The 23954-nt window shown below is 38.6% G+C and overlaps 1 protein-coding gene across 1 annotated transcript in view; it reads left to right on the top strand.

Annotated features, from left to right (window-relative positions):
• The window catches only part of ADGRV1 (adhesion G protein-coupled receptor V1), a 549332-nt gene that overhangs the window by 142467 nt on the left and 382911 nt on the right, over positions 1 to 23954 (top strand). The window contains exons 44-53 of the mRNA XM_088838471.1: positions 981 to 1156; positions 1955 to 2079; positions 4990 to 5147; positions 5238 to 5384; positions 5705 to 5812; positions 9546 to 9810; positions 10538 to 10657; positions 17485 to 17707; positions 18041 to 18245; positions 22328 to 22474. Of these exons, the coding sequence (XP_088694597.1) occupies positions 981 to 1156; positions 1955 to 2079; positions 4990 to 5147; positions 5238 to 5384; positions 5705 to 5812; positions 9546 to 9810; positions 10538 to 10657; positions 17485 to 17707; positions 18041 to 18245; positions 22328 to 22474 (1674 nt within the window). The remainder of the gene's footprint in view (positions 1 to 980; positions 1157 to 1954; positions 2080 to 4989; positions 5148 to 5237; positions 5385 to 5704; positions 5813 to 9545; positions 9811 to 10537; positions 10658 to 17484; positions 17708 to 18040; positions 18246 to 22327; positions 22475 to 23954) is intronic.

The raw sequence follows: 23954 nt of genomic DNA, 5'->3' as shown, positions 1-23954 counted from the left end.
AATTTGAAATATTTTATGAATTTTCTGTTGCTTTACATTCACATGCTTTCCTTTTTAAAAAAGTGTTTTAAATTTTATTTATTTAACTTTTTATATATTTTAAACTTGTTATTATATTTTTTTTTCTTAAAAGACTTTTTCATAGTGTATTTAAAGACATTAGGCAAATTAAATATTTGAACAAATTGGACTAAATAGGTTTTTCTCATACCTCTATAACTACCTTTTTCCTCACATATTTTTATTCTCTGAGGTATAAATAGTAAAATACAAAAATCTTAGGAGCATGAGTCAGTGACTTTAAAAATATGTACACATCAACCTAACAACCACTCGGATTAATGTGTTAAACATTGCCATCAGACAGAAGTTTCCTTCTTGTCCCTTACCCTCCCCAGACGAAAATGCTTTCTAGTTTCTATCATGAAAGACTCATTTTGCTGATTCTTGAACTTCCTATAAATAGAGTGTCTAGATTGTTTTTGTGTCTAGATTCTTTTGGTCAACACAATTTTGGATTGGACACGTGAGTAGTTGATGCTTTTTTTAATTGCCTGGTAGCATTTCATTGAATAGATGGCTGTTTATCCATTCTCCTGTTGATAAACATATGGGGTTGTTTCTAATTTGTGCTTTTTAAGCATGAGTCCTAGGCTGAAATGAGACCAGTGTAGTTATATAGCTAGGGCAGGATAAAGAAGTAGCAAAAAATGAAGACCTAAATTTAGTTTTTAAATCTCAGTGATATTTTCAAATACTATGCATATTTATTTTTAGACTTTTCAGTGGACTAAGTCACAGTGTTGATAATCTTGAAAGCTGTAACTTGAGAGAGTTGTTACATTTTGAGGATCGGAATTAAAAAAGGTGATATTTTCCAAAAGTATTATTTTGTTATCAAAAAATGTCAAATTACTCTATATGTATGTATGTGGCAAAAATACTGAATTCTAGTAATAATTTTTTGCTTATGTTTTCAGGCCCTACACATATCTGCCATACTGGACACAGAACCAGAGATGGATGAACATTTCGTTTGCACCTTGTTTAATCCGACTGGAGGTGCTAGACTGGGGGCACATGTTCAAACCCTGATAACCGTTTTGCAGAACCAGGCCCCTTTGGGGCTATTCAGTATCTCTGCAGTTGCAAATAGGTATAGTTTATTCATAAGAAAACTGTCATTTCTGAAACTGAGTTGGAAATGTGATATAAAGAAAATACAGAGAGGAAAACTGATCTGTTATAATGGGAACGTTTAAAATGAGCTCTAGCTGATAGATCCAGAGAGGCCACATGTCGTCATAATAGGAAGCTTCAAAAACGTGATGATGCCCTATTTAATGGTGTTGTTAGAATTCTTGTTTGCTCAGAATCCACACTCTCAGGCAAGAGCACTATTTTGTGTTTTCAATAATAATAAAAACTGAGGAACAATATAAATTATGTTTAGTTGCTCAAATTAAATGAATGACTTTTTTGTGTGTGACTTTTCAATCATATAGTGATATGATTGGGCTTTAAAAATTCCATCTAGAAGCTAACAAATATATATTTTTTAATATCTTACAAATATTCTAGTAGATCTAGTTTTATTAACATGTTAAGAATTTTCTGATTTTTTTTCTCTGTTAAGTGGTTTTGATTTATGTGAAAAGAAACTTAGGAATGACAGAGCTTTATTTTAGAATATGTAGTGTGAAGTTACTGACTCTTAGCAGTTTCTTACTTTCATAGTATGAGATCATTGATTGTGCTTTTGAAAATCCTCATAAATAAATGTTTTGAGCTGTAGATTCTAGCCTCCCTGCTGTGTAAAATTTGTGGATGGATCTCATCTCGATTTGTGTAAATTTAGAAGTGTATTAAATATATATTAGCAATGTGATATAGATATTTAATATGTAGAAATGATATACTTTTTCTCCTTTCTGTAACCATTTGTTTCTTTTAGAGCCAGCTCTGTAAACATTGAAGAAGTCAACAGGACTGTATATTTACATGTGTCACGTACTAATGGCATTGATTTAGCCGTGAGTGTGGAGTGGGAGACAGTTTCTGAAACAGCCTTTGGCATGAGTACGTTTAGTTTCTTGTAAGAACAAAATTCTATAACCAAGAAAGATTACGTGTATAAAATTTATATTTTCCATTATGAGTTGTATCTTATGGCTCTATTGAAAATGGATTACAAATATTTAATTCTTTGATTGCATTCACAAATGTTTATTGAGTGTGTCCTGTGCCCGGCATGATACTGAACTTGTGGAGCTCAGGGTTTAGGGAGAGGAAGAGATAAATAAGTCAAAATCAGTATGTAGTTTGAACTATAACAGATGTTTTTTAAAGGTGAAGTTCTAAGTATGCGAACATAAGGCAGTGCTTCCCAGGGGGATCAGGTTGAACTAAGACTTAATGATGAGTAGGGATTATATAAAAACCTGAGTTAAAGGAACATACAAGAGAAAGCAGGAAGCCAAGGCAGAATAAGTGAAAGCAGGAAGCCAAGGCAGAATAAGTGAGGTAGAGCATATAAGTGAAAAACTGAAGAGTGGGCACTGGGTTTAGAAATAAGGGGGAGCGTCGAGTTTGGAGAGCTAGGTAAGACCAAGTCATTCAAGAACTTGAAGGATATTATCACATGCGTTAGTCTTTATTTTAGGGTTATGGAAAGTCTCGTGATCTAGGCATGAGGGAGGTCTCCCGTGTATAACAGGTGGGGTGGTATGATCACATTTATATTTTGAAAGAATCATTCTTGGTGCCTTGTAAAGAATGGATTGGCACAGGAGAAATGAGAAGATAAAGGGACAAACATAAGGGCAGCAGATGGTGGTATCTTGGACGAGGTGAGAGGCTGGATGCGAAGAAGGTGCTGGCTATGACTCCTAGGTTTCTAGCTGGTGCAGTTGGTTGGAGAGTCAAGCCTTCAGTTAGAAGGGGAGTACTGAATGGAAACAAAGTGTTACTTTGGTGAGGGGAGTGAAATATTTGAATTTGAGTTAATTTTTAGAAGACATTTCTTTAGACTCAGTAAAAGATCTCTGCTGAGAGAAATTTGTGCATGTTGCTAAAAGTCATGGAAATTAACATAAAACACTGGACAGTGAGACTGGAGACAGAGAAAGGAAGAGGATCCAGATTGAGTCAAATGGAAGGAGTAGGGAGATGAGAAGGACACTTAGCAGACCTGCTGAGAAGCCCAGGGAATGCAGGATTGCAGACAGTGGCAAAAGAGCTTTTTAAAAAGAGAGAAATGGTAAATTGTGCCAGCTGCTCATGAGAAGTAAAGTAAGACGAGAACTGAAAAAATACTCATTGTCATTAGCAAGAGCTATTTGTTTAGAGGGACGCAACCCAAATAACATTTTGAATGGAAGTGAGAGAATGCAGACCTCAAATATATGTAGCTAGCTCAAGAAGTTTGGCTGAGAAGGTAGAACCTAGCCAGACTAGTGGTGGGGGCGGGGGTAGGATTCAGGGTTTTTGTTTATTTCTTTGGTTTAAAGAGACCTCAGTACGTGTAAATGCTGATGGAAAAGACCTAGTAGAAAAGGATCGAATAGTTAGATGAGAAAGGGGATAATTAATAGTAGTACAATTGCCTTGGGTCTCCCTGGTGGCTCAGACAGTAAAGAATCCGCCTGCAATGCGGGAAGCCTGGGTTCGATCCCTGGGTTGGGAAGATCCCCTGGAGGAGGGAAAGGCTACCCATCCCAGTATTCTGGCCTAGAGAATTCTTTGGACAGAGGAGCCTGGCAGGCTCCAGCCCATGGGGTTGCAAAGAGTCGGACACGATGGAACAATTTTCACTTTCATAGTTGCCCGGAAGCCATGAAGAGATGAGAGCCAAAAGAAGAAAGATTATGTTTTCTAATTCAGAGTTAAACCTCAGCATGGTTTGGGCTCTGCGTGTGTTTTGTGGATGTACTTGTGAGAGTATATGTTGGAGATTCTTAAATCTCAACAGGCATTTTTTTATCTTCATCCACCCTCTTCCTGAATTATGGTAGGGAAGGATTTAACCATATGGTTAAGATTTCAGTGCAAAATATTCATGCCCTGAATGTCAAAGCTGTGGTGTTTCAAAAGTGGCAAGGGAAGACTCTAAAATATTGGGTTTCTAGGAGAGGAAATCACCAATGGATGGTACATAAAAGGCATTGGCATTATGACTTTTTGAACTTATCTAAAAAGTGATCAGTAATTTACAGAGAGCGCAGGTTTCAACCTTGACATTTGTTCTTGGTATGTTAGGTTTGCACCATTAACTAAAGTTTAAAAAGAACTGACCTTCTATGGGAAACTGTCGTGATAATAGAACATGGGAGGGTTTTTAAAAGGTATTCTCCATTAGTTGAAGTTTTTTTGTCTCTGTCTTTGTTTAATTGTAGCACAGAATTTTAGGACATGTATGAAATGTAATTATTGTGCAGAATTTTAGGAGACACAGGCTGATCAAATTTGATAGCCACTGGTAGGGAGTCTGCTTTGGCATTCTTAAAATATGTAACACGTGAAGTTAGAAATTATTGGATAGGGGTAGTTTCAAATTAATAGTGTTAAGTTTTTAAAAACCAGCATTTAGCATGTTTCCATAAAAGGTGTTTATTACTTTTAAATTTCTCAGTTGTATTTTCATCCTCTTTATGGAAGCTGATAAAAATCATACTGAACATATTTCCCTTTAAAATATACATTTAATATTTATTTATAAATATACTCCAGGAAAGTCTTTGTGGGTTTAGATATTAAAAATTTTTCTTGTTTTTGTAAGTTGATACTGTTAGTTACTGGTTTGAAATTCTCTAGTTTGTCTCTTTTCCTCTTTTCTTTCTTATACTCGTGCATACACGCACACACTTGCTTACCATGGAAACATTTTCATTTCTAGTAACAAACGCACTAGTTTCACTGTTTAAATAAACTTTGACTAGGTGAAGTGTGGAGAGGATTTTACACAAGGAAACCATGGTTTATGTTTTTCAGGGGGAATGGATGTTACATTTGCTATGTTCCAAAGCTTTCTGGACGCATCAGCTTCCGGCTGGTGTTTCTTTACTTTGGAAGACTCAGTGCATGGTATAATGTTAAGAAAATTGTCTTCCACTCTTTACCGATGGCAAGGGATTTTTGTTCCATTTGAGGTAAGCATCACTTATGTTACGGTGCACAGACTAAAATGTACATGTAGATTTTGGATGCCTCCTGATTTCCTGCTATTCCTTGTTTCACAGGATTTAAGTATAGAAAATCCTAAAACATGTGAAGCTTTTAACATTGGTCTTTCCCCCTACTTTGTGATTACTCATGAAGAAAGAAATGAAGAAAAGTCTTCTGTTAGTAGGGTGTATACATTCACATCTGGATTCAAATTATTCCTGGTAAAAAAAACTTCACTTTTTTTGTAGATTGCTTTATTTAAACAAAAAATCAGATTTGTGAGATTGAGCTGAATAAAAGATAATATATGTCCTATGTTAACATGATAAGGGGCTTTTGTAAGTTAGCATACATTTAGCAAGTTGTCCTAATCCAGGGATATTTTTGTCCTTGAAATGACACCTAGATATGCTTACCTAGGGATCAGAATGATTTTTCAAGTTTTGAGCTTCAAATATTTACTCAGCTTTACTGTATTCAGGGCTTTTCTGCTTAAACTTTCCTTTAAATTTTTATTGTCACTATTCTGTGTTCTTTGCAGGTACAAACAATCAATATTTCAGAAAGTTCTCAAGTAAGATATTTTACTTCAGACAGTCAAGATTATTTGATTGTTGCAAGTCAAAGTGATGATTCTCAATTAACTCAGGTTTGATTCTTTTAAACTGAATTTTTTAATATAATCATTGAAACACATCAAAGGTTTAGTCTGTAGGTTTGGTATAAAAGAAAACCATAATTTTATTGTGATAAAGTAGTAAAGAAGAATATAGATATTGATTAGTCACAGTTAATTTTTAAATGATACAGTCTTCAAGAGCCAAGTGTAAAAATAGGCATAAATATTTAATTAGAATTTAATTGCATTGAAAAACATGGAGAAAAATCACACAACTGGTTGCATAGAGCTTCATCTTATCATTGCCAACGGGGCACATACCATCACCTCAGAAATCCCATATGTGTCTAATAAGCTGTATCACAGTGTCTTAATAAACATTTACTTGATAATTTTTGTCAGTCCTCCGGCTTCCATACCTGCTTCTCATCTCTTCACCTTCAGTTTATGACTTTGTTGAAATGAGAGCTACAAGGTGGAGATTACTCATCTTCCCAACCCCAAATTCAGAAAGCCCCCAATACCCAGACTTATTCCTCCTCCTGTTGCAGTGGCAGAAGTGTGTCTTCTATAAAAACCAGGCTCCTCACATAGGGGTCTCTCTTGCCTTCATAAGGGTTAGTTATTCCCTCTATTGTGTCACTAGCATCTTTCTCAGATCATTATCAGTTCAGTTCAGTCGCTCAGTCATGTCCGACTCTTTGCGACCCCATGAATCACAGCACGCCAGGCCTCCCTGTCCATCACCAACTCCCAGAGTCCACCCAAACCCATGTCCATTGTGTCGGTGATGACATCCAGCCATCTCATCCTCTCTCGTCCCCTTCTCCTCCTGCCCTCAATCTTTCCCAGCATCAGGGTCTTTTCGAATGAGTCAACTCTCCGCATCAAGTGGTCACAGTATTGGAGTTTCAGCTTCAACATCAGTCCTTCCAATGAACACTCAGGACTGACGTCCTTTAGGATGGACTGGTTGGATCTCCTTGCAGTCTAAGGGACTCTCAAGAGTCTTCTCCAACACCACATTTTAAAAGGATCAATTCTTCGGTCCTCAACTTTCTTTATAGTCCAACTCTTAGATCCATACATGACCACAGGAAAAATCATAGCCTTGACTAGACAGACCTTTGTTGGCAAAGTAATGTCTCTGCTTTTTAATATGCTGTCTAGGTTGGTCATAACTTGCCTTCCAAGGAATAAGCATCTTTTAATTTCAGGCTGCAGTCACCATCTGCAGTGATTTTGGGGCCCAGAAAAATAAAATCAGCTACTGTTTCCACTGTTTCCCTATCTATTTGCCATGAAGTGATGGAACCAGATGCCATGATCTTAGTTTTTTGAATGTTGAGCCTTAAGCCAACTTTTTCCAATCTGTATAATAATCTTCACATTTAAAAAGTGATTTCTCTCCTGATCTCATCCCCCTTTACTTCTTGTTTCATTTCTTTTCTCCCTTCTGTAGTAAGATACCTTGAAAGAATCATCTACTTGCTTTGTAAACTTCTTCATGATTACTGATGACACCTGGCTTGCAAATGCAGTGGATGTTTTTGTCTGTCATTATTTTGCATTACTTCCCATTAGCGTTTGACATTCACCTCATCCTCAAACTTAAAGCATCTCTTCTCTTGGTTTTTGGGATACCACACAGATTTTTTGTTCTGTTTGTCTGTGTCATCTTTCTTGGTCTCCAATGCTGCTTCCTTCTCCCTTTTCTGAACATAGATAATCTTGGAGTTTTTCAGGTTCAGTTTTTTTTTTCTCAGTTGTTATTTAGAAAATTAAAAAAAAATTTTTTTTAATTGGAGGACAATTGCTTTACAATATTGTGTTGGTTTCTGCCATACATCAACATGAATCAGCCACAGGTATACGTATGTGCCCTCCTTCTTGAACCTCCCTCCCACCTCGCACCCCGTCCCACCCCTCTCGGTTGTTAGAGAGCACTGGGTTGAGCTCCCTGCATCATGCAGCAAATCCCCACTGGCTGTCTGTTCTCCATATGGTAAAATATGAGTTTCAGTGCTGCTCTCTCAGTTTATCCCACCGTCTCTTTCCCGTGCTGTGTCCACAAGTCTCTTCTCTATGTCTGTGTTACCATTGCTGCCCTGCAGATATCAGATTCAGTTTTGGTTCACAATTCTTTTTTTTTTTTCCCCTCTCCACTCATTTTGAGCGTTTTTACCAGTTCTATTACTCTGAATATCACCTGCAGGCTATCTTCCAAATTTACCAGTAGCCTTTTCTCTGTATTCTAGACCTCCTGTCTAACTGCATGTTGGATCCCCTCTTCGATATATTTTATGTAGCTAAGATTTAACATATGGCAAACTAAACTGTAGATTTTCTCTATGAAACTTGTTTCAAGTGTTTGCTTTCATCTTGGGAGATAGTACCCTCATAAATAAGATTGCTCAAGATAGAATGCTAGGTTATAACTTTCTTGATTTTTTTCCTATTTATTCCCATCTAATTTATTATAAAGTGTTTTTGATTATATCTCCCCATACTTTTTTGAGTATGGGCAGTTCTTTTCATCTCTGCTTCTTCTTACCCTAATCCAGGTCCTCTCACTTCTCAGCACACTAGTAGTAGTAGCCTCCTACCTGGTTCTCCAGACTACTCTGACCTCCTCAGATCCATGTGCCAAGTAGCTAGAGTAATCTTTAAAAAATATTCATTCATGTTGCTCCTCATTTTAAAATTGTTCAGTGATTTCCAATTATGTTTGAAATAAATTCTAGATTACTTGATACAGATAGTTAATATATAATTGTATCTTCTTTGCCCAGCACAGTGCTGGGTTATGCCTGTTGTCCTGCAATGATTAAGATCGTCTCTTTCACCCTTCCTACAATGATTGTCTCTTTCACCCTCTAAAGCATCCCTGTGATAAATTGTAACAAAAGCAACCTCCTGATCTTGCCTGTCCTGTCATATCTTCACTGCCCCAGTGCTGTCGACTCCATTTCAGCAGGGCCAGTCTTCGTTCAGGTTGTGACGAATACTTTCTACCTTAGAAAATCTGTCATGCCATTCTTTCTCATTTCCTGAGACAGGCATAATTATCATACCTTCCTAATTGTTATGTTCAGCACTTGTCTCAGGTTAATAATCATACATTTATGTAATTATTTATGTGTTTATTATTTGCCTTTTTCTATTAGGTAATAAGATCCATAAAGGAAGAAGCAATTGTATCTATAACTTCTTGCACAATGTTTGGCTTATATGTAATTCTTTGTGAAATTAACCAGATGGCATAAGAAATCAGGTGGATTCGGGATATTCTTTTAGTTTTAAATACATGAACACTAACTTGAAACCTTGTATGCATTGCCACCTTCATGAGTAAAAAGTTTAGATGTTTTATCTTTATATTCTATGGCTTGAGCAGTGAGTTATGATAATACAGCATTGCAAAGTTTCTTTTCCAGTTCTAACGTTTTGGTATTTAAGCATCTTTTTTTTTTTCCTGTTTTTGAATTTCTCTTCTCTTGCTGTTACCCACCCCTGCACAGATGTATATTTGAAATTTATTTATTTTCAAATAACTTCTATTGAAATCTCTGTGTATGCAGAGATATACACAGAGATAAAATGAGAGAAGCAATGAGAAAGCATGTTTGATATTTTCTCATTTATGAAAGTATCTTCCTATCTAAATTAAAGAGTCCTAAAGAGTAACATGTGATACTGGCTCCATTCTCACAAGTGCTAAATTCCTAGTCATGAATGTTTTGCATTTGATCATTCCCTGCAGGTCTTCAGATGGAATGGAGGAAGCTTTGTATGGCATCAGACCCTCCCTGTCCGAGGTGTACTGAGCATGGCCTTGTTCACCAGAGGCGGCGCTGTGTTTTTAGCCATTTCCCAGGCTAATACCAGGTCAAACTCCCTTTTACTCAGGTGGTCCAGCAATGAATTTACTAATTTTCAGGAAGTTCCCATCAGTGGAACAACACAAGTGGAAGCCTTGACTTCAGGCGATGATATTTACTTAATTTTTGCCAAAACTATCTTTCTAGGTAAGACCATAGAGTGTTTGCAAGGCATATACAGTTGTTATCAGAAGTACCTTGCATTCATATTATGTTCATATGAAAATACTCTTGTAATAATTTTTTTGGCTAATCCGTAGAATATTTCTCGTTGGATCTATCGACTGTCAGGTAAAGATGGATTTGGGGAACAAAGAAAAACATTTTAAGTGTTATGTCCATAACCTGTAGGTTTTCTGAACCACTGTATTAAAGATACTAACATAAAACTGGAGTTGGGTGGGTAAAGTAGAAAGAATTAATGAAGATTTTACACTATATGTGCAAACAGGTAACTTTTTATATGACTATATTTAGGATGCTATGGATAATCTGCAGTGGTAATAAATAGTGCCAAGTGACTTTTGATGGGGACCATTTAAAAATACTCTATGCATACAGATATGCTTTTTTTCTGCTTAGCAGTAGTTTCATAGGTAAAATTTCAACATTCATAAAAAGTAAAACTTCAATATTCTTTTTTTGATATCAAATCATAATTAGTGGATAAACCATGCTTATACTTCTTGTAGTGAATGCAAAAAGACTTTTGAAATGTTTCCAAGTTGTATTTTTGTTTAATTGAATGAATTCTGAAGAAATGTCATACTGTTTATTTCTTTAATTAAATCTAACATTTTTATTATGTGTAATTTTGCCTTTTTTTTCCCTGTAACTTTTGCCTTCAGATTGGTCTTTTATTCTGTTATTGTAGATCAGAATTCAGTTGACATTTTCATCTGGGAGGCAGGACAGTCTTCTTTCAGATATTTTCAATCCCTGGATTTTGCAGCTGTTAATAAGATCCATTCTTTCACACCAGCTTCAGGAATAGGTAAAGCATTTCAAATGTTAACAGATCCTAAAGGAAGTGTGAAAAGCTGAAATGGTTTCAGTCTCATTGAATTAGAAGTAGTATCACTCTAGGTACTTTAATATGGATGTAAAATTAAGATCTCTTCAATAATATTTCCAGAATTCTTAGAATTTCAAAAGGAATGGACCCTGTGCTTGAGAAGAAACAGAATGACTAGAATAGTTCAGTCGCTCAGTCGTGTCCGACTCTTGCGACCCCATGGACCAGCACGCCAGGCCTCCCTGTCCATCACCAACTCTTGGAGCTTGCTCAAACTCATGTCCATTGAGTTGGTGATGCCATCCAACCATCTCATCCTCTGTCCCTTCTCCCGCCTTCAATCTTTCCCAGCATCAGGATCTTTTCAATGAGTCAGTTCTTCGCGTCATGTGGCCAAAGTATTGGAATTTCAGCTTCAGCATCAGTCCTTCCAATGAATATTCAGGACTGATTTCCTTTAGGATGAACTGGCTGGACTGCAGTCCAAGGGACTGACAAGAGTCTTCTCCAACACCACAGTTCAAAAGCATCAATTTTAACGGGGAAATTATTAGTGAAGGATAAATAAAGATAATGTATTTCTTTTGTCTAGAGAAAATGCAGAGGAACATTCCACAAATTTTTTTAAATATGAAAATATTTATAAGTGGGATAGCAAATATCTGCATTTAAGAGTTTGTTTAAAGTCAGAAAATGATTATGAGGATTCTGCTTTCCTCCTTCACTCTCCGAATTTTCTCCTTCAGTCAAAATCCTTTCTTGGTCCTCTGTACCTTAATTCCACATCAGAAATATAAGTGGTCTTATAATCTCAGTGGTTTCACCAAGTCTGGAGGGTTAATGCTATCTGGAGGCTGTAGGATTATTTCAAAGTTGCTGAGAAAGCACTTAAGCTGAGAGGCACCTAGTGTCCATGAGGTGAAGAAGTCAAGGACAGTTGACCTCGTGAGGTTGGAGGCTGTCTGCCCGAGCAGGTGTAAACGCTCAGAAGGCAGGTGCGTGAGACAGTGTGTCTCCTGTGAGGTGCCCTGGGGAACTTAGAGGCCAACCACGAGCAGCGACTCCTCAGGCGAGTCTGAATAAATCTGGGTCCCACTTGGAAATGGAGACACAGCGATTCAGTGTGAATTAAATAGCATCATTTGTTAAATAGACATATGTAAGTCAGTGTTTAAAGTTTTGAAAAATCCCTCACCTTCAAAGGCTTAGTGTCTGATTGGAGAAGCAAGAAAAATATGAAGAGAAATATTAAACGTAGAGTACCAATACCGTTTGCTGTGTGAATGATATAGCATTGGAGTGGTTAAAAGGTTGAAGAAGGGAGCTTGAGTGATGCCTGGATGCATTGGTAGGAAATACTGTGGGCAGGGGCAGAGTTGTGAGGGAAAGAGAAAGGCAGAAGTGTCTGTGACATTGAGGGCACAGTGAAGAGACTGGAGTGCAGAGGACAGAGGCTTGGACTCAGAATCGGTGGTGGTCGGGTTGAGGACAGACAGGCTAGAGCCTGTGCAAGAAGGTCTGGAATGTTAGGCCCAGGGGTTGAACTGTGCCCATGGGTAGTCCAGCAGATCCTAAACATTTTGTTCTTAGAAACTTTTCACCCTCTTAAAAAATTTGAGGACCCTGAAGAGCTTTGGTTTGTGTGGATTATATTTATCAATATTTATTATATTAGAAATTAGAACTGAGAAATTTAGAAGATACTAATTCATTTAAAAGTGAAAAGTGAGTCTCCCAGTCGTGTCTGACTCTTTGCGACCCCATGGACTGACCGTCCTGTCCGTGGAATTTTCCAGGCCAGAATACCGGAGTGGGTAGCTGTTCCCTTCTCCATATTCATTGAAAAATGACAGCAATTTAACTCATTACCTGTCAACATAAATAATATACCTTTTAATTTTAAAAGCAAAACCTTTATAAGAAGAGTGGCACTGGCTTTTTTGTTTTTGAAGATCTCTTTACTGTCTGGTTTAATAACTGGATTCTCATGTCTGTATCTGTAATTCAGCCTTTTGCAAAAATATCAGTCATCTGGCCTATGGGAGATCCCACTGGGCTCTCATGAGAGAATGTGAGTGAAGTAGACAGACAGCATCTTGGTATTATTAGGGAAGTCGTTTTGCTGCCTTAGAACTTCTTAGAGGGTCTCACGGACTCAGGGGTCCCTGGACTCACTCTGAGCGTTACTGAGGCAGAGAAATCTTTACACGCGTTTGAAAGGCAGATGACGACCCAAGGTGTGTTTTTCGACTCCCACCTGGTTTTGCTGTGTGCAGCTGTGCAGGCCAGAGGAATGGAGATCCTGAGTGGGTGGTTAGAGGTGAGGGACTGAATCAGAAGGACGTCAGTAAGAGGACCTGTTGACCCGTGGGGGTCGTTGAATTCACAGGAGTTAAAAATCTACAGAGAAAGCGCTGTTGAGAAGAGGAGAGAATTTGCACAAATGCAGGAACCTGTTTGCGGGTTTTCCTCTTACGTGCCGACCACTGCTTTCTCGGGCAGGTGTTAGAACCTTTAGGCACGGTCACCTTCAGCCACCTCAGCTGCTGCCCAGGACTTGGAGCTTATTAACCTCATTTTCGTGGTAGATGCTTATCTGACTGTATTTTGCTTCCATGTGTCCTGCTCCCCCACCTCAGCCCTGCGTCCTCGCAGGTATCCACGCTGTGTGCTCCCCTTGCTCTGGACTCTTCTGTCATTCTCCGGCCTCCGCACCAGTCCTGTGTCTGCTGCCAGCCCCCTGTCTGTCTCCGCTCTGCTCACGCTTTTCTTAAATGCCTTCCCTTTACATTGTCAGCCTCTGACAGCCTGTCGGTCTGTAAAGCTGTTCTGTGACAGCCACCTCTGACTTTCTTCTCACTCACTCAGCAGTCGACTTACTGAATAAATTCTGTATCTTCCATCATGTATTTGTTTAGTTTTTGTCTGCTTGTCCTTTAATTTTGTGCCTTTATCATTTTTTTTTTTTTACTTTTCTTAGACCTCAAGTTTTCAAGTGGACTAACTACATCTACTTGAGCTACTCATTATGATTCAAAATAGTTGCCTAATGAACGTGTTTAAGGATGAAGAGTGCTGCCTGAATGGGCCTTTAATTGAAGTTATAGAATTCCCTTTAAAGACTTTAAAAAATAGAATAGGCACACTTTCTAAAAGAATTTGTGAAAAATTCTGACAGAAGCTTGTTAAAGGACTATTGTGAGGTTTCTTTATTTCTTTTGTTTCTGTGACTTGAGGATGCAGAAGTATGAAAAGATTATAGGTAATTATTTAGAATGGCTTATTATGGATCTCCTGAAAGCTGAAATTATGCATTAAAAAATATGCAAGGACTTTCTTATTTTGAACGTGTCAAATATTTTATTAAAAGTATTAGATTGGAGCCGTGACTCGGAGGATTACATATTTATTCTGGTTAATGACTTGACAGAGATTAGTGACTGAATTCTTTAAATGAAAAAGGAAGAATGAATATAACAAAGACTGCCAAGACATATAAACCTAACTTCCGCTTCTCCCTGTTTTCCTTCATTATTTAATAGATATTTCTTAGTGCCAGTTATGTGCCCAGCATAGTGGTAAACCCCGAGAAGATAGGGATAAGCAAAATCAGGTTTAGTTCTTGCCCTGAAGAAGTTTTAACGTCTAATAGGGAAGAAGGGTCATTATATATAATCATACAAGTTAAGTTTTTGGCTAAAAACAGATAACTGCCATTAAAAAGATAACTTGCATAATACAAAGATGAATGACCTAGTCTAAGGGATGCCCAGAATGCTTTAAGGAAGAAACATTTCCTTGCGAACTCTAGGATGAGTAGGGATTGATGAGACAAAGATTTGAGCATAAGGCAGGCTCTGGACAAAAGGAGCAGTGTGGGTAAAAAGTCAGTGCCTGGGAAAGGACCAGGAAGAGGGCGGTGTGGCAGTGAGGCGAGAGTGGTCTGGGGTGTAACTGAGGATGTAATCAGATAGGCCATAGGGACTTGAAGGGTTATTGTTTCTATCCGGTAGGTGTTAGGGTGCCTTTTCTGAGAATGCGGTGAGGAGATGAAAAAGAGAAGGGTGCAGAGAGAGCGAGAAAGAGGAATACAGACAGTGAGACAGAGCCTGTGTGTGAGAGTGAATGAGTGGGTGTGTGTGTGTTTTCAAAACGGAGCGTGGATTGCCGATGGGAGAAGGCTTGGAGGCTGGTGAGAGAAGACCAGCTGGAGGCTCTCATCACAATTCAGACTAAAGATCTTGAATGGTGGAGCTTGGAAAGCGGTAGGTGATCCAGGTACAAAGTCAGAGAAGTAGATTAATTCAGCAGCTGTCTCACAAGTTGTGGGAGCTGACGGCTGATTAGATACGGGGGTAGGTAAGGGCGTGAATGCCAAGAATGAGCCCTCAGTTCATTTGCTCAGTCGTGTCCGACTCTTGGCAACCCCATTGGCTGCAGCATGCCAGGCTTCCCTGTCTCCAACTCCTGGAGCTTGCTCAAACTCATGTCCATCAAGTCGGTGATGCCATCCAGCCATCTCATCCTCTGTCATCCCCTTTTCCTCCTGCCTTCAATCTTTCCCAGAATCAGGGTCTTTTCTAATGAGTTGGTTCTTCGCATCAGGTGGCCACAGTATTGGAGTTTCAGCTTCAACATCAGTGCTTCCAGTGAATATTCAGAACTGATTTCCTTTAGGATTGAGCAGTTTGATCTCCTTGCGGATCAAGGGACTCTCTAGAGTCTTCTCAACACCATAGTTCAAAAGCATCAATTCTTTGGCACTCAGCTTTCTTTATGTTCCAGCTCTCACATCCATACGTGACCACTGGAAAAACCATAGCTTTGATTCTACGAACCTTTGCCAGTAAAGTAATGTCTCTGCTTTTCAATATGCTGTCTAGGTTGGTCATAGCTTTTCTTCTAAGGAGCAAGTGTCTTTTAATTTCGTGGCTGCAGTCACCATCTGCAGTGATTTTGGGGCCCAGGAAAATAAAGTCTGTCACTGTTTCCATTGTTTGCCCATGTCTATTTGCCATGAAGAGATGGGACTGGATGCCATGATCTTAGTTTTTTGAATGTTGAGTTTTAAGCTTTTCCACGCTCCTCTTTCACTTTCATCAGGAGGCTCTTTAGTTCCCGTTGGCTTTAGTCATGGAACTTCTCTTTGTCCACATGCACTTTTTAAATAATCTTATCCAATTGCCTTCCTTTGGGATATTTTTTTTTCTTATGGAAGAGAATTCTGTAATCAGTACTAGTTTGAATTTGATCCCTGGTAGAGATTTAGGAATATTTTTTTCCTTTATAAATTCTCTGTCCAATATTATAATCTTGAACAAATATGCATGTCTATTTTCTGAGAAAGTATTCTCTGCATACATATATGTAGATTTGAGCCTGTATATTTCTTGCTCTGAATGTCTGATTATCTATTTGCTGCCTTGTCATTCTAATGAGATTGCAAGGATTTGAATAGGGTGTATCTCTAAGGGTTAAGCTCCATAATCAGTGATATTCAGAAACTTCAGTTTATGATTCTGGTTAGACTATAAAATCAGTTAAACTTGAGGGATGTTGTGATTCATCTGAGGAATTTGCTCTTTACTGACTGTGTACCATTTTACAAAGCTTTATGAAAAATATTTGATGAGTTTAAAATGCAAGTTTATTAATAACCTTTCTTGATCTTTACTATGTAACATTTACTAAACTGAAATAGTACTTAATTTAATTACCATAGATAAACATGATCAATAGTTCTTGATATTTAATAATGAGGATATGGGGTTTTCTGTTTTAACCTTTTGGCTACAACTGTAGAAAGACCCATGTTTTTGGTTCTGTGTGCTATTTTAATGCATAGCCAATCTTGTATGATATCTTCTTATTCCAGTGTGTTTTGCCAAGAATTGGAATTTGTGCATGTTTCTGACTTTTCTTCCCAGTTTTAAGTCTGAAGATTGCTGAATGGTATATACAGTGTAGTGAGCCCCCTTCTGCTCCTAACTTTTGTAGATATAATTATATGCCATTTCTTTGAACTATTAAGAGCATGCTTTCCTACCAGCATTTCAAAAAGCATTGGGAGAATATACTGAATATATTGGCATTTATTGAATGCAGAATATACTCAAAGATCATAAAGTTGCTAATATCCTTAGGATACCTTTAAGAATTTATCAGATGAAAATAAAATGATTACCCCTATCTCTAGTTAATATTGACAAATAGAAAACAAAAATAAACATCCAAGGGGGGAGTAATTAAATATATCTTAATATTAGTTTTCTAGTATCTGTGTATAAAATTATAAATCTGGATGCTATGCAGCAAAATGTAAAACTGTATATAAGATATATTATAAATTACAGCATTAAGCTTTTTAATTAAGTTTTCTCACATTTAGACTATTTATAATTTGTCAATTATAAATTCATACAGATTCACTGGAAAGGAAAATACAAAAATGAAACATTCAGTGGTAGAATTACTGATCTTGTTCACTTTAGAATGTATCTTTCAGTGCTATTAAATAAATACATATTAGGGTGAATGCAAGAGTTTAAAATACATTTGGGTTTTATTAGCTTTTGATTTTTTTAAACAAGTGCATTGTGGGTACATTGTTAGACTGACTTGGTTGTTTCACAGTATTTTAAAATTATTGTTTATTTCCAGTTGTTTCAGAAATTGTACCATATTTAGTTACTCCAGCAATCTAAATGTAGCTTTGTGACCTGGGAGAGTTTTGTTGCTATACCAGTGTTGGGAGCCTGTGAGTTGACATTCACTTTTCATCCTGGTTCCCTTTTTCCTTCCTGCAGTCCACTTACTTCTTCTTGGCCAAGCTGTGTCTGCGCTTTACTGCTGGAATTCAGAGCTGAGTCACTTCTCCTTTGTTCTTGAAGCACCATCTGCTTATGATGCAGCCTTTGTTACAGTGAAGTCCCTTAATTCAAGCAAAACTTTAATTGCTCTTGCAGGAGCCACCCACTCACATATATACGAGCTAGCCTACGTTTCAAGCCAGTCTGACTTTATTCCTAGGTAGGTCCAACATTTTATGACATTTGAATGTCTTTATCTCACCATAATTTTATATGGCACTCATTTTTAAGTCTTTATGTAGTGATGGAAAAATACACAAAATATACAAGCTATTTATAAACCAGAAGTTTGCTTATTATCTGTATTTCTAGTATCTATTCTTCCAGGTTAATTAGTATTAATTGTGTTTTGGATTAAAATTTTACTTATGAAATGTGGTTTCTGCACACTTTTAGTAGTAAGCAATGTTAAGAGAATTTTACGATTACTCTACCATTTATATGTCTTTAATTTGTTGTAGTAGACTTATTTTATATGTACTTCTTATGCTAGTTCAGGTGAATTGATATTTGAGCCTGGAGACAAAGAAGCTATAATAGCGGTAAATGTCCTCGATGATACAGTTCCGGAGGAAGACGAATCCTTCAGAGTTCAGCTTAAAAATCCCAAAGGAGGAGCAGAGATTGGTATTAATGGTTATGTTCAAGTAACTATTCTGTCTAATGATGATGCCTATGGAGTTGTTGGATTTGCTCAGGTAAAGATCCCACATTTAGAAAGCAAGTGGTTTATTCACGGTATTACTTTTTAGCGGCTATCAGCATTCAGTGATTCATATTTTGAGTGTCTTAAGCCCCTCTTTTTCTCCCTTTCCCGCTTCACCCCCTACTCTGCATTATAAGGTGAATTCTAATGATGATTGAAATTTATAGACTTGCACAATGGACCCTTGAGTCACTTTGACTTGACCTTGTTTTGATACTGATCCCCTTTATAAGGTAGAATTTGAAATGGTACTAGCTGGCCTTAGTCCAGGAGTTTGGCTCTCCTGTTACTCTTGTTTCCAGAGAAGGGTAACAGTGAAGCAGATTCCAAGTACACTATACACTGTGTCTTGTCACATACATCACCTACAAATATATTGTTGTCCATTTACACCTTTGTTGCTTCTTTTTGAGAGAAAGAGAGAGAGATGTTCACAATTACATGTGTGTTGTACACATGGACATGCTCTTTCCTGAGGAAAGAGACCTGTGCAGTTCTTCCCAGGCCGACTTCACAGGCTTTTGTTGTTGCTTAGTTACTAAGTCATGTCTGACTCTTTGCGACCCCATGGACTGTAGCCCACCAGGCTCCTCTGACCATGGGGTTTCCCAGACAAGAATCTTGGAGTGGATTGTCATTTCCTTCTCCAGGGATCTTCCCAAACCAGGGATCAAAACTGCACCTCTTACATCTCCTTCATTGGCAGGCAGATTTTTTTTACCGCTGAGCCACCTGGAAGGCCCTTCACCTTCCTATACAGTGAGGAAAAGGTCACTCTTCATTTTGCATCTTTTGGTCCTATTTGCAAAATGTATCCTGATTTCTTAATTAGAGTTACAGCTGTAGCTATCTTGTGTTTCTATTTTTTTTTTAATACTCTGCAAGTAAGGAAACCCCAGCAGAAGCTGACTTAAACACCTGGGATATGTCTGCAGAGAGGGTGGGCTTGGAGTTGCTTGGTTGCTCTGCTCTGTCACTATGGCTCAGATCTTTCCGCTTCTCTCCTTTGCCAACACAAAGCTTATCTTTCATTTTGTTGTTCGAAAGCTGATGCTGTTGTTAAGGCTGCTGTTTTCTTGTCCATGTTTGTTCATGTCCGGTTGGAGAAGAGAGATGCTTTATGTGGCTCTTGGTGTAAGAAAGAAGTTTCCCAAATGCCTCTCTGTATGTCTCATTGTCCAGAACTGGGGTGACAAGCTCTCTTACTTAGTCATTTGTTCATTCAAGTAGCAGCGTGATCTAACTCACAACTTTAAGGGACATTATGTTCATAGAATTGAGACTAGGTTGTACGTGGGCAAGGACTGAAGTAGTCCAGGTAGGAGAGCAGAAATGAGCAATTCAGCAGAAAGTAGACTAGAGCTATGGGGAGCACAAGTGTGCCTTTCACCAAGACACAACCTTTGCAGAAGGAGCAGTTTGGGGGATAAAATGAGGAGTTTGGGGCTTACTAATGCTTCCACAGGTAGTGGGATCACTCTGTTACCCAGCCTGTCCATTTCTGAAGCCAAAGGCAGATCCAGCTTCCTCTGAGGCAGCTCTGCCCAACAGAATTATAATATGGGTAATTCTGGGTTTTCTAGAAGCCCCATTAGAAAAGTAGGAAAAAACACGTGAAGTCGGTTTTCATGTTTTATTTAACCCAGTGTATTTGAAATACTGTTGTTTCAACATGTAGTCCACATAGAATTACTTAGGAAATATTTGACATCCCTTTTTTCATATTTTGTCTTCAAATCCAGTGGGCATTTTTACTGTTAAAGACTAGTCCATTTCAGGTGCTTAGGAGCCACATGTGGCGAGTGGCTGCTGTGTAGGACAGAGTAACCCTAAGACATGAGCTGGGGGAAGGTTAGAAAGAAAGAAGACACCCTCCTTCCCTACCAGGTGTTCGCATGACTTGTTCCCTCACTTTATTTGCTCTCTTCTGAAATGCCATCTTACCAGAGAGGCCTTTTATGATTGAAAAATGCGACTTCCACCAGCAGTCTATCACTTTTTATTTCACCTTAGTTTTCCTTACGGCACTTACAACAGCCTAGTTTTTCTGTTGCTTTTCACTAATATTTAAGAGCATGAGGGACTCCCCAAGTGGCGCTAAAGGTCAAGAACCTACATGCCAGTGCAGGAGGCATAAGAGACACGGGTTCGATCCCTGGGTTGGGAGGATCCCTGGGTTGGGAAGATCCCTGGGTTGGGAAGATCCCCTGGAGGAGGGCATGGCAACCCACTCCAATATTCTTGCCTGGAGAATCCCATGGACAGAGGAGCCTGCTAGGCTATGGTCCATAGGGTCGCAAAGAGCTGGACATGACTGAAGTCATTTAGCACGCATACATACAAGAGCATGAGAGCTCGCATACCACTTTCTTTGCAGCTTTCCCTGAACCAGAAAAGTGCCTGGCACACAATCGGTGCTTCCTGTGAACCTGTCGTTATGCAGGAGAGGAAACAGAAGACTCCCGTGGGCTTCTCAGGGTCTCATACAAGTTTGGAGGATGGAGCTGTAGCTCCTAGGGCAGGAACCCACATGCTCTGCCGCTCAGCTTCATCCTCTCCCCGCAAGTCATGCTACAGCTGGGGAGTCTATTGTGTTCCTCAACTGCCTAAGCATAGACCTCTGTTTGTGAAACTTGTTTCATAATTGTTTCAGAGCTATCAAATCACTGTGGTGTGATCCTTGCCAATAGACAGAATCCTAGGTTTCTTCAATCCACTCCGTCAAGTTCCTCAGTACAGGCCTCTTGTGTCTGGACAACCTCATTCCAAGATGGGACTTAAGAAGATGTTGACAATTTCTTGAATATTTTCTGACTATATTAAATCATTTTACCAATCCTTGTTAATAGACGGCATGATATCAGAGCGAGGCCTCTCTTTTGAAATGGCATTTTCTTTATCTTTTTTTTAAAAGCAGTGTCTTTTGTGAAGAAATTATACGCATATTTTAAAATCAAAGCACTTTCTGTAGGAATGTTTGATTGCCTTGAGCAGGATTTTATTACTGTGTAACATCTGTAACAGTGTGTTGAGATGCTGTGTAAAATACTGCTATAGGGTTGGATATCTTCTCAAATTAGCATTCTAACTAGAAGCTTTCATAAGCTTAAATTAAATTTCTTAATTTCATTTGAGAAATTAATGGGGGAGGTTTTTTTTTCGGATTTAGTAAAGAAACAAGAAAAACCTTACTGGGAAGATTTTTAAAAGTCTTTGTATTCTCTCTGTATTGCCTACGGAAGAAGCAGGGTTATTGTAAGAAGAGATTCTTTGGAGTATTAATTTTAAGGAAAAGTTCGTTAAATGGCCGCAATAGAAGTTGCGGGCCTTGGGCAAAGAAAGTTCCAGTCAGAGAAACGCAGAGATCAGTTTGGAACAAAGGAAGGAGGCTGAGAAGTATAGGTGAGCAGACGAGTAAGGGAGTCTAACAGGAGGGCGAGGGATCGTTCTGGCAGGAAAAACAGTTGCAAAGAGCATGGGCTAAGAATGGAACATCATCCGTGGGCACGTCACAGCCTGTAGAAGTGTTTCAGAGGATATGAATGTAAATATAGAGACATTTGTCAGTGATCAGAAAGGAGCTCCTGGGTTCTCATGATGTCATTACGTTTGGATGGGACCTTGCAGACCACGTAGACCAAACACTTACTTTACAGTCAGGAAGCAAAGACCTGGAAGGATTGCCAAAGCTTAATGTAGGGGAGGAGGACGTCTTCTCTGTTCCGCTGACTTCCCTGTGACATTGCTGTTCTGCACGCTGCTTACATGCTGTGTATACTGTTTATGAAAATGAGCATGCTTTCTGAGTATAAAAATGATATTCGTGTATGGAAGAAAATTTGAAAAATATAGAGCTAGGGAAAAAAAGCTATAAAATTAACATTTTCATTTACTTAGTCTTTTACTTATTCAAACTTGCATGTTTTAAAGTACTACGTTACCATTTAAAAAATTTTTTTTTTTACTTAATATGTGGCTTAGTACTGTGAATTTTGCAAATGCATGCTATCATGAGCTAAAAGTCTGCTTGAATAATTTCAAATAACTCTCTGCGACTTCCTGTGTATTTTCCAGAATTCATTATATAAGCAAGTGGAAGAAATGGAGCAAGATAGCCTAGTAACCTTGAATGTGGAACGCTTAAAAGGAACTTATGGTCGTATTACCGTCACCTGGGAAGCCGACGGAAGTATTAGTGATATATTTCCTACCTCAGGAGTGGTATGTAATTTAGAACATTATAGGAAAGTCACTTTTAAATTGTGGTTACTCTTGATACATGGGACCAAACTGTGCCCTGTGGGTGAAGTATTTGAGTTTGACCACGTCACCACTGGATTCCTCCTAATCACCATAGACAGGGCTACACGTTAGGGTTCGTTTTATTGCACTGATTCCTCCTTTTTGCCCCTGTAATATCAAAACTATCTGTAAAAACACTATCCCTTTTGAAATTCAGTATACTGGTCAGCCAGATTATGGGTGTACTACACTGTCAGAAAGATAAAACCAATGCATCTGGGGCTGGAAATGTGGTTTTGAGATGTGGGTAGAAGGGAAGCTATAAATAGAGAACAAGTATATGTGAAATAGCTAGGTGTATGGAAAAATAGACCAGAGTTGTGTGCTCAGTAGTTGTCGAGTTTCCTGTTTTCCAGCTTGAGGGAGGGGATGTGATATTGCAGCCCTGATTTAGCAATCCTTGGTCTCAGGTCACCTTCTGTTTTGGGGCATATGTGTGTGTTCAGTTGCATCTAACTATCTGCGACCACCTGGACTGTAGCTCGCGAGGCTCCTCTGTCCATGGGATTTCCCAGGCAGTAATACTGGAGTGGGTTGCCATTCCCTTCTCCAGGGGATCTTCCCAACCCAGGGATCAAACCTGTGTCTCCTGCATCTCCTACATTAGCAGGTGAATTCTTTACCACCGAGCCACCTGGAAAGCCCTTTGGGGCATAACCTTGGGTACAGTAGTGTGCTGCAGCTGAGGACAGTTCCCATGAGAAATACAGAAGCTGTTATTCCCAATAGCTGCGGGATAGGTACTTAAGTCACAGGAAGCGGTCTGGGAGAGTATCACATTATGTACTGTTGGAGGGTAGTAGACATTCGTGACACAGGTTTGAGGATGGACTCAGAATGGGCCAAAGAAATAGGTGACTCACAAAGAGAGGGTTCAAGGGGCTTTTGGTTCCTAATTGGAAGATGGGTTGTTTCCTTGACTTGTCTTGGGCTTCACAGATTACTGTTGTGTATTTTGCCCAAGTGTTTCTCTGAAGAGTGCTTTTAAAAGACCTCTCGTGGAATTTTCTCTAAACTGGGTAGGTGTTTATTCTGGTTCATCATTTCTAGATTTCTGTATCATTGGAAAGATGATTGGAGCAAAGTGTCTTAAGAATATTATGGCAAAATTTATTGCAGTGAATATGTATTCTAACTACCAAAAAAGTATTTCTCAGGTTCTGAATTATATTTCCCCAGTTAGTTTTTCTCATATAAGCAGAATTAAAATGATTTCTAATTTAAATGCCTAAGTGTCTTTAAGTATGGACTGTAGTTTGGATGGGAAGTATTTCATCCAAAGGTGAGTAAATTCTGTGAAGGGTCAGATAGTAAATACTTTAGACATTAGGGCCTGTATGGTCTTTTCTCCAGCTGTCAGCTTTGCCTTTGTAGCACAACAGCAGCGATAGACAATATG

Source organism: Moschus berezovskii, chromosome 8, assembly GCF_049115385.1.
Source record: "Moschus berezovskii isolate FMDL1 chromosome 8, NW_MosBer_1.0, whole genome shotgun sequence".
Classification (NCBI taxonomy): Eukaryota; Metazoa; Chordata; class Mammalia; order Artiodactyla; family Moschidae; genus Moschus; species Moschus berezovskii.
Note: the sequence above shows the minus strand (reverse complement) of the source record. Positions and strands in the feature narration are given on the sequence as shown.